Raw genomic sequence first — 11,153 nt, forward strand, 5'->3', positions numbered from 1 at the left:
TTTAGTGCTGACCTTAGAAAAGAATTCAGTGTGGTTGGTCCCACACAGAAGCTTAACATATCTGAATCCAGTAGGACATCAAAGTTAGTGTCATTATTTATTATTTATTGGAGTGTGACTTTTACAAGCTGCGCTACTGATAACTTAGGCAAGATCTGTGGCTATGCCGCCTTTCTTCCGCCAGCAGGGACATCATGATTTTATATATATATATATATATATGTGTGTGTGTGTGTTTATATGATGTTATGATGTGTTAATATGACATGCCACCCTTTCTACAATTAAACTTCATCTGTATTAATGTTCAGTTTTATTATTATTGCTTTATTTAAACATTTGGAGTATTTTGAATGACACATGTATGAACAAAGGAGGGCCTTATCTTTGCTGCCATGAATGTAAATACTGCTGTGCTGTATTTGCTATCGCTGTTTGTGTGTGTGTGTGTGTGTGTGTGTGTACTGTATGTGTGTGTGCGTGTATGTGTGTGTTGAAGAGTGTTAACTGTGACCGTCACCATTTCAGCTCGCCTTCCGTCGCCCAGTTGCTCTGAGATGCCCCCCCCCCCCCCCCCCCCCCCCCAAAAAAAAAAAATCCCAAGGCTAATGGATTTTTAAAAAATCTCTAAAATATTTTCACATTACTTTTTCTTTAAACCCAAACGGGTTTATTAAAGAAGGTCCACTCAAATAAATATCATCAAAGCTGAAAATACAGCCCTCTTTACCCAAACCGGAGGAAGATCCCTTTATGGAGGCAGTGCCACTAAATTATAGACATGCTGACAGTCCACCTAGCAAAACATTTATAGTTACTGAGGAAACAACTGAGGTGTGAGCTCTGGATTCAGAGGTGTTCAGGCAGTAACTATAAAGAGCAGTGCAGCTATCATAGAGGAAGGGACGCTCGCCTTTACAAGCTCGAGCTGCGGGCAAAGCAGTGCCATAGCCCCGGCCTGGACCCGGACAAGGACCCACGCTTTAGCTTCAGCCCGGACGTCGTTGTTAACAAGTTGCTGCTGCATTCATGTTCTATGAGACGGAAATGAGCCTGCAGGTCACCAAAACTTTATGTGGCATTTACAGGGTACGATCTTCAAATACAGCCGGTTGTTATTCTATAGAATTATTCATTGATTTTCCCTAGTTAAGAGCAAAATCCTGCAGAGCAGGAACAGCATGGAGTGGGTGAGCAGGAATCAGACCCCAAACTTTAAAGCCTGATCTTTTTAGCTTTGACTTGAATGCCAAATGGATGATGAACCGTTGAGTTGCTTGTTTTTCATCAGGATATATGGATTTAGTATAGATCAGTTTCAGGAGTTTGGAATTACAATCACGCTCCGTTCGGACGGCTTTCGTTCTCTGTGTCTTTGCTCTTCACCTGGAAGCATTAAAGAGCGGCGCTGTCTGTCTGCAGGCTGTTTTTACTCATTCCTGAACATTATTTTCACCCAGTGCCACTCAGAGCCTTTAAAAAATTCAGATAATAGGAACTTTCCGCTGGAGCCTGAATGCATCGTAAAGTGACTGAGTGGATTGGATTAATCTGCACCTCCAGGGAATTCCGGGAACCTCACGTGACACCAGCTATCTACCTCTATTGGCTGGAGGCACGTGTCTGAGAGAGCCGTAGTACAACGTCATCGCAGAGTCTCGCAGCCAATCAGAAATGAAAACCAAAAATCAGTAGTGAAAGTATTTGAGCGGCGTATTTCTGAGCGCAGTTTGGAGCTGCTGGAAGCGTCAGGAATTGTGTGCAGGGAGCCGGAAAGAAAATAAACCCACTCTGATTTTTGAAAACAAACAAACAATCAAACAACAAAAAGCCAACAAACAAAAACTACTTTGATCAGTTTAAACTGCAGGCGGCAGGTCCGGCCTGAGGAGCAGCTCTCCACAAACTGAAGCATGATTTTCTTTGTCAAAATCACCGCAGGCGCGTTTCCACAGCACAACAATACAAACTGCTGCTCCAAAAAGGAATTCCTTCTTCTCGTCGCCGTATTGGTTCCTTTCCGTCATAAATATAGATATTAATCGATAATAAAGTGATATTGGAGTTACTGCGTTGTAGAAGGGAGCAGGTGCTGAGGTTGGGCAGGCTTCATCATAATGGAAGAAAATGTTCGCCGAGACCCAGAGCGCCCGCAGGACTCCGGAGAGCAGTCCAACCGGGCCATCTTGCCTCTCTTCCAGCCACCTGGCAACCAGCAGTCCCACCGGATCACCAACTTTTACATCGACAACATTTTAAGACCGGACTTCGGCCGAAAGAGGAAAAATGGGACTTTAATTCGGGAGGGAGACGGTCTAGGAGTCCTCATACAAAGAGAGGAGCTGACAGGGAGAAAGCCGTCCAAAAGTGGTAACCCTCGACAGGGTGGAGCAGGAGGCAAGGAGGGGGAGGAGGAGGAGAACTCGGGAGAGCTCGGCGACCAGCACCGGGACACTGACGCCAGGAGGCCCGGCCTGTTAGCCTGTGATGCGCCGGCAAAGGACCGCTGCCACAGCCCTCAGGCCAACGCGGCCACAGCGGCCAAGTCGATGCTGTGGCCAGCCTGGGTTTATTGTACTCGCTACTCAGACCGTCCCTCATCAGGTTGGTGGAAAAATATTCCTCATCCACGTCTAGTTAATGGAAAGAAAAAGAGAAAAAAAAAAGAAAAAAAAAGGAAAAGACAGTTCCTCAGTGAATCTGAGAGGGAGGTGAAAACGCTGAATTGCAGAAAGGAGCCAGCCTGTTCCTCCAGGAGAGAAAAAGCTCCGATTGCATAATTTCTAAAAAATGTAGCAAAATTTGCAGATAAAGAGAAACGCAGCTTGTTCTCTGAGCCTCTAGCCAGACTTCTACACAATATACATAACACTTGTAACAGAAATACAAATCATTACATCACCATAACTAATATCACAGTAATAATTTAAAAAGTGATAGTAAGAGTCTCAGAATAAAATCCAGCCGCTCTGACATGAATTTAGACGCAAATCAGAAACTAATTGCAGTTGTTTTTGGAGGGAATTCGATCTTCAATGTGGCTTTAAAATAAAAACAAAATTAATAAGGTCACTAGAAAGTGCTCTGAAAAAAACGATGAAATTATTTATGGACCGAAAGTAAAGTTCAACTGTGTAAAAGTGAAGTAAAGCAAGTTAACGCCATTGTTCCTCGGTCTTCTTTGTTAATATTCTATTAGCATATTTTTTGACAGTGGGGGGGGGGGGGGGGGGGGGGGGGGTCCGAAAAGTGAAGCCTGCACATCCAAAATTTGTGGATTCAGCGTGAAATGCTTCAGAACGCAGCGCGAAAGTTTTTTGTTTGTTCGTTTTTGTTTTGTTTTTGTGTGTAATTGAAAGAAAAAGCACAGAATTTGTGGGTGAAATATTTGGACGAAGGCGTTTTCCACGCACACCGTGACAGAGCTGTTTCCCCGCTCTGGGTGCAGCTGTCTCGCTTTGGCGTCAGTGTCAGTTTTTATCTGAGGGTGAGTTTGGGCTGCTTTGGCCGTGGACGCGTGCTACACTTGGACTTTTCCTTTGTCGCCATTTAGAGTCGCGGTCAGCCGCTGAAATGTTGTTAAACCACCGCAGCAGCACCCACGAACAGCGAGAGCCTTCAGGCCTCCGTGGAAGAGCTTTCCCTAGTTCGTTTTTTTTTTTTTTTTTTTTTTTTTTTTTTTTGATCTTCTTCGTTTTTTAATTATTATTGGTGAGTCGAAACAAAAAAGTTTTGATCGAGGTTCAGGCCCGAGCTTATGGAGAGCTCCGGGTCAGAGAGCGCGCAGCTGCGCCCCGCATGATCAGACCCACAAGCCAACAATCATTAAATCCACGTCACAGTCCTATAGTGTGTATTTTCCGGTCAAAGTAAACGCTGCCCTTCAGTGTAGTGGGTTTATCAACACAGCTAATTGATGATTTCTGTCTGCTGTGTCTCCACTTTAAAAGCTGAAATAGATTTTCTCATCATTTTCCTATCATTTTCCCACCGTTTCTCACGTATGTTCCGTTTGATTTCAGCATGACAGAAATATGTCAGTGTCAGAACAGAGACAAAAGAAAAGTACTTTTTAAAAATGGGGTTCCTATGGTAACAGGGAGGGAAAGAGGCGCCTAACTCCCCCATCCTCCATCATCTCCAAACCCCACCCCCATCTGCACCCTCTCACTCCCCCTCCCGTTCGCACGGTACGGTCCATTTAATTCTGGGAGCAGTTGTAGCTGGACTGAAAAGTTCTGTCCGGTTCGTGTTTATCATCAGAATGACCGAACACCATCAAACGTAACAAAACTACATAAGCAGACCTCCGTCTCTGTCTCGGTTTCAGTGAGTATGCAAAGTGCGGCATATTCAGTTCGTTAAGTGGGATTCAGAAAGACTTTCTTTTCTGTCCGTGGGTCAAAGCAATCAGCCACCTAAACACTAGAACCCTTGGCCAGGAGGTCAGATGCGTCCTGCTATCAGCATCCACTCACCATATTTGGCCAAAATGCGCACAGAGGCGTTTCCACTGGTAACTGAGCCTTTTAAATAGCGGCTTCCAGCCTTAAAGCCCACCTGATAATATGAATATGACGTGTAAAAACTCAAAGTGCTGAACCTAATTATTTGTCTTCACTCCCACACCAAATTCAGGGCCCAGATCTCGCAAACCAAAGAAAGCACCGACCCCGAGTAAAGAGGACAAGCGGCCCCGGACGGCCTTCACTGCGGAGCAGCTCCAGCGGTTAAAAACGGAGTTCCAGAACAACCGCTACCTGACCGAGCAGCGGAGGCAGAGCCTGGCCCGGGACCTCGGTCTCAACGAGTCTCAGATCAAAATCTGGTTTCAGAACAAACGTGCCAAAATCAAGAAGGCCTCCGGGAATAAAAATTCTCTGGCGCTGCATCTCATGGCGCAGGGACTGTACAACCACTCCACAGCCAAGGACGCCAAGTCAGACAGCGACTGAGGAGCTGTGGGGAGCGGAGGGGCGCTCCGAAACATGCAATAAAATCACTCAAGTACCAGCATTCACATTTGAACAGGCATTTGTTAGTCTTCTCTCTCTCTCTCTCTCTCTGTGCGTGTGTGTGTGTGTGTGTGTGTGTGTGTGTGTGTGTGTGTGTGTGTGTGTGTGTGTGTGTGTGTGTGTGGTGTGATATGCTGGGTGTATAATGCGTGTGCTACTCAGGGCTGTAGTTCTGGCGATGCCGAACCCAAGGCCTTCATTCACAGTCAGAAGTCTGCAGTCTGCTCCTGCCCGCGTCACATTCAGGGCCCATCAGGAAAAAACACTGCGAACAGCTCCGTGTTAGAATGTGACTGATCCCACAGCTCACACTGAGGGGGGTATCAGTTAAAACTGACCAAGTAAATTCAGTTCAGTCCTCATCCAAGTGTGGGCTCAAATCTGGTTAGATAGAATTAAAAATAAACGAATTCAAAACTTATTTTAAATTTTAGACAAAAGTTCAGTAAATTCAAACGAATGCTGGGTATTTTTTTTTTTTTTACTTTTTTAAGTGTGCCCCGCAGTCTTGAATTAAGGTTACATCGTGTGGTACTGGTTCCTGAGTGAGTGTGTGTGTGTGTGTGTGTGTGTGTATATGTGTGTGTAATGTGACATGAAACAGGACTGCAGAGGTGCAAACCCGGAACAACGCAGGTCAAATATGGACCGGAGATGATCTGAGACCAGCCGTGTTGTGTGACACGTTGCGTGCCACCTGGAATTCTTCCTGCCCACAGAGATTTAAAAGCGTGGATTTTTAAAATAACAATGGACAAACTATCTTTGATAAACCTCGTGCTAAATTTGGGCCCTAAATGGAGGCGCGGGGCCAGGAAAGCCACGGAAGCGATAAATGAGGTCCGGTGGGAGCTGAACCCGCGCTGAGCGCGAGGGGTGATGAAGGTGGACCGTCACGTGCCTGAGCGGCTGTCTGAAACTCGAAGCTAAAATCCAAAGATTCCTTCTGTTGCACGGTGGGAACTGGAACTGTGTCCTGTGTGCATTTCCGGCCGCGCCGGTCACTCTGTCCGCCGCCTCCTTGTTCTCTCGGCGCTGCGGGGAAGGTTCAGCCGCGGGTCTGCGCAGCCTTCAGGCCCGAAACGCGGAATGTAGCAACACATTCATGCCTGGAATGAAACCTTTACAGCAGCTGTCTGGCGAACAGTGTTTAACACCCAAATTGGTCTGAAATCTTTGCCAGTAGACGCACATGCAAACGAACACAACTGCTCTTGAATTTTCTGATTTTAGAGACCTTATTTTTTTTCTACCAAGGCCCCCCCGAAACTCTGAAAATTAAACAACTTAAATCCCTGAAGCCTGCAGCTAAAACTGATCTTATCCTCCGGCAGACCCCGGACCTGTGACAGGCCTACAGGCAACCCGAGAATGTTCTGCAACATAGTTTTAATGTTGTTGGTAACAAAACTATATTCCTCTTTTAAACGCAATAAGCATCCAGAGCCGTGCGCAGGCGCGGGTTCCTGCAGTAAGCTTTCAGGGTCTGCAGAGCACAGCGCGCTGAATGTTTCTGACTGTTCTTATTTGTGTTAACATTTAGTCAGATTTGAGTCAGACACCTGGAAACGCTTCTGCCTTAAAGTGCTGTAAATACAAGCTGACAGCGTCACAGTGTTACAGAGCAGCTGTGTTTTTACGCAGCCAATGGGATTTTTTTTTTTAAATCAAGATTTTTAAAGATGAAATATTAGTGTTTTCTTCCTCTCGGCTGAGGTTCTTTTTTATATACAACATGTAAATAATTTATATAATAATGGTGTCATGGTAAATAAACGATAACAATGCAGATGGGACTTTTAAGATTATTTTATTTTATAATACGAGATACGGATCAGGAAGACAGTGGTGCCCTCGCGCGCGCGCGCGCACACACACACACACACACACACACACACACACACACACACACACACACACACACACACACACACACACACACACACACACTTAGAGTTTTGCTGTAAAACTGACATTTTAAAAATGATGTGATTAGGATGAAAATGAGAGCTGACGCAGCGGGGAGGACACCTGCACATCCAGGTACGCCCAGCATTCCTTAAAGCTGCACCTGCGGGCCAAACGCAGGTGTTCAGTTTGGTAAGAGGTACCATAATCTCCTCCACTTACTGCGCGGGTCCTGCTCAGACGCTGCCGCAGCCTCACAAACACAATTAGCACAAAAAGCTCTTCACCACAGCTGCCATTTTACCGCTGCGCTGCACTCTTATTATAAAGAACATATTAAATAAAAACGAAAACTAATGCGAATAAAGCTATTTCTTCTTCATTTGAAACGGATCTCAAGTTTGATCTTTTCATTCATTTCTGAAGTGCATCTTTAAAAAATCTGTAATAAACGTGTATTGTTTTTATTTTTAAAGCTTCTCAAACCCTATGGATGAGGAGCAAGATTAGGAGGGCAGAATGATTTATTAATTCTACTAAATACATTTGTGATTTCTATTTTAAAATCAAATGCAATTCTATGTTTGACATCATCCTTGTGGAGCGCAGTCCGTGTTGTAATGCCACACTCAAGAAGTCTGTTTCATCTCTAATTGTTGGTCTCGACAGTTTTGGGACCCTAAATGTTACAGAAAGTTTGAAAACTCTCATATCCAATCACATCATTGCTACACTAGCCTGCACAGTGTTAAACTTCAGGACAGATGCATGGCTGCATCTACACAATTTTGTTTACACTATTCTTGTAATGTTTAATAAGTCAGTCACATCAACACAATATGAAATTCCCTTTGAAATAAGAGCAGAATAAGCCACAGAAGAGTGATATAAGAATAAATAAGTCACTATTTCAGTTAACATTAGAAAGCATACATACACAGTAATACACTGAGTCATGAAGCGAACCTGCATTTCCAAGACAGTCACTGAAAAACAAGCCAGTTCCAAATAAGCAGTCTAATCATGGACGATAAACTTTCATCTTTTGAGGTTTCAGTCACAGGAAAATGTTTCTGCAGATTGTTCAGTGGGTCCATATTTCAGTGTGTAGCATCCACACAAACTGAGCGTTCCTGGGTTCTACAAATCAGGGTAAAGCAGTAGAAAAGGAAGCTGAAATATAGACACAACAAACCAGCCAGTCAGTACTTCCATTCTTTCACTCATCAGTGTGACTGCAATCAAAACAGAAAATTCTACTCTGAATGTGATCAAACTTCTGCAGGTAAAAACACAATAACAATTGTTTTTCTGAGCCAGTCCAAATTATCTGCAAATCCAGAACAGCTCTTCCTCCTCATAACTGGCCCAGCAGACGAAGAGTTCACAGATAGCATCACTGAAATCTTACAAACATGTATGCTCATGTCTGAGTGCAGTTTACCTGAACATCAAAGCGTGGTAAGAAAAATCAAAGAGACACAAAGAAATATGGAGAGCAGAGGGAGATCCATTAAGCAAAAGCCAGAGAGTTGTCTGAGACTCGTTCATTGGCAGCAGCAGCAACAGTGACCTGGGCTCCTTGAATGGCTGCAGAAGCCCTCATCTGCATTTCCTTTCTTAGCTGGCTTGTATGTGGAAGTAACGCCCAACGGTCTCTGACTTGATGAGCTGGGCTAGTCTTGACTTGGGTGAGGAAAGGGGGGAAAATAGCTGTGAGCTGGGTTTCGATGCACAGTCTGGGGATGTCAGTCAAAAGGGGCTGGGGCTGTTGGGGTTGCAGGAGGTTGAGGGGTGGGACCATATTGGCCACAGAACCTGGAAGAAAGTCAAAATGCTTTGGGTGTCCATGCAAAAAGCAGCAGGTGAGAAAATTACAGCCAAGGAATGGTGAAAAATGGACATATTTGCAGGGAAACTGTCAGGACAACAAAGAAAGGGCTGGAACTTGTTTTCATTGTGTCTCTGATCATGTATTATTCATATTTGTCCTGCCTGAAGCATTTTAAAATTTTAAAAGCTTGATGTTACATTCAAAATGTCAAGAGTTTTCCAAGGGAAGTTCATGGATCAACCATTCATACAATAATTCCAGAATCATCACCCTCTTAAAATAATGGCCTAAGTCATTTTTTTTTCAGGTTTTTCGGAAAAGAGAAAAAACTGCACCAAACACTGAACATATAATGATTTAGGCAAATATAAAACTTACATTAAAAAACTGACAGGCCATTATTTTAAGAGGGTGATCATATGCTACGCTGAGGAGAAATAATATTGCAGGTGGTACGTATACATCGTTTCCCTGCTATGAACAACATGCACATATGCTTGTGTCAGATGCTATCAGCAGATTAAATGGCTGATACCAGCTGTTACCTCTGCTGTATGACCTGTGACTTTTGTATGACTATTTAGAAACTACATTGTGTCCAGGATCAGACCTTTTCCTTTCATTTTAAACTGCCACTTGGTCATGTTTAGGCACCGAAAGTACTTGGTTAGGTTGAGGGACAGATTGACTTTTTCACACCCAGGCAGGTCAAAAAATGACAGAGGAAAAATATCCTCTGCTGGAGCATACTGATAGAATACCAGGAGAGATTTTACATGCAGTCATTTATATAATGTTTGTTTCTGTTAACCTGACTGCTGTGATTGGTGGTATGAGTTTGTGATTACAACTAATAAATTGGCTGCACAAGCCACACTCATATTCATGTGGGAGTTGGGTGGAATAGTGATCTGAGCTGCTTCACCAATTCTGCGCCCAACACTATAACTGAGTCTCTGACATTAATGCACATGTCAAGCTGAAATCGGCTAGCTGCATACTTCCAATTGCAGCTTTACTTCCTGCCTACACGATATTTGCTGCGTATCCACTGAATGTTAGCACCTGGACATGAATCCACATTAAGACTGCTGAGTCACTCAAGACAACCTTAAAATTCATTTTCATGGCACAGCTGAAAATCCTTCAAGATAAAGTGTAATAGAGGCAGACTAGGAAGCTGAAGTTAAGAGCTAAAGATGCCAAAAACTTAAAGTCAGAAAAACAAAAAATTACCTTGCTGAAAAATAACATGGAAACAAAGAATAATGTCGTGCTGGCAGAAAGATTTTCTCTGAGCATAGATTGTGTTCCTGCATAAACAGCTTAGGCTAGGAGCTGAATAAAGTAAAAAAAAAAAACTTGGAAACTAGCTCAATATTTCCAAAGTTAGAATAAAGCTCACCATTTCAAAAAGCATAAAACCTATAAACTAGCCATAACATTTTTTATAGTATCTTAGAAACAAGTTGGACATTAGAAAGCATTCATAGTATGTATCAGCATTCATTTAAAAAGCTAAATCTGTTGATATTTGAATGCTGGTGTTGAAAGAAAGCCCTGAAATAAGAAATAATAAAGAAAACAACAACAAATAATTGACATATGTTCCATTCTATTTTGAAAAAGCCGCCCTGTTCTAGGCTCTCGCTGTGAGCGGCTTTTTCACCTGAGAGCATCCTTGTAAACCTTTATTTTTAAAATCAAACATGTATCCAGTCCTTCTGTTAGCAACTCATAAAATCATTTCCAGTTGGAAATCTTTCGTTCGTTTTGCAAAACTAATGGAAGCTTTCACAAAGAAGAGCGGCTTTTTACCATCCAGTCTGCTTCAACTCATCAAAATCACTGTTAGCGTGAAGAACTTTTATTTGACAGCCGAGCATAGCTCAAAGCACTTTGTACCTTTGCTAGTAACTGTGTGTCAGGTCTCTCTGGTTCACCTCTGCTGATAACTGACCAGCTCCTGTAACCTGGGGTAGACTATACTTTGTAGGCAAACCATCACCACCTGTTAACATTTGGAACATCAATGCTAATTTCCTATAACTTAAAAAAAAGAAAGAAATGAAAACAAGACAACACACACCAAGTCCCTCCTGTTAGCCACTCTAAGCAACTAAGGACTTCGAGGCTACTAAAAAACAAAAACAAATAAACAAAAAAAAAACCTCTTACCAAGTTCCTGTGACCTGGAATAGACACATAATACGATGGGTACAAGATGTGTTTATCTGCCTGAAAACTACAGTTTGACGTGTCCTGTACACAGAATACAGAAGGCAGGCATTAAAGTACATGACCCATCCACGATGTGGATAGTGGAGGGTCTCCAAACAGCTAATTACACTACAGTATTTCCTGCCTCTCAAAGTAGGGAGGGGACATCAGCACAC

General features: G+C 43.2%; 1 protein-coding gene across 1 annotated transcript; it reads left to right on the forward strand.

Moving 5' to 3' along the window:
- The first annotated feature begins 1,734 nt into the window (after positions 1-1,734).
- LOC115796149 (homeobox protein engrailed-2b-like) lies at positions 1,735-6,479 on the forward strand. The gene is made up of 2 exons (XM_030752418.1): positions 1,735-2,604; positions 4,639-6,479. The coding sequence occupies exons 1-2, from the start codon at positions 2,118-2,120 to the stop codon at positions 4,953-4,955; spliced, it is 804 nt and encodes a 267-aa protein (XP_030608278.1). The 5' UTR covers positions 1,735-2,117; the 3' UTR covers positions 4,956-6,479.
- Positions 6,480-11,153: the final 4,674 nt, after the last annotated feature.

This window comes from Archocentrus centrarchus, chromosome 17 (assembly GCF_007364275.1).
Source record: "Archocentrus centrarchus isolate MPI-CPG fArcCen1 chromosome 17, fArcCen1, whole genome shotgun sequence".
NCBI lineage: Eukaryota > Metazoa > Chordata > Actinopteri > Cichliformes > Cichlidae > Archocentrus > Archocentrus centrarchus.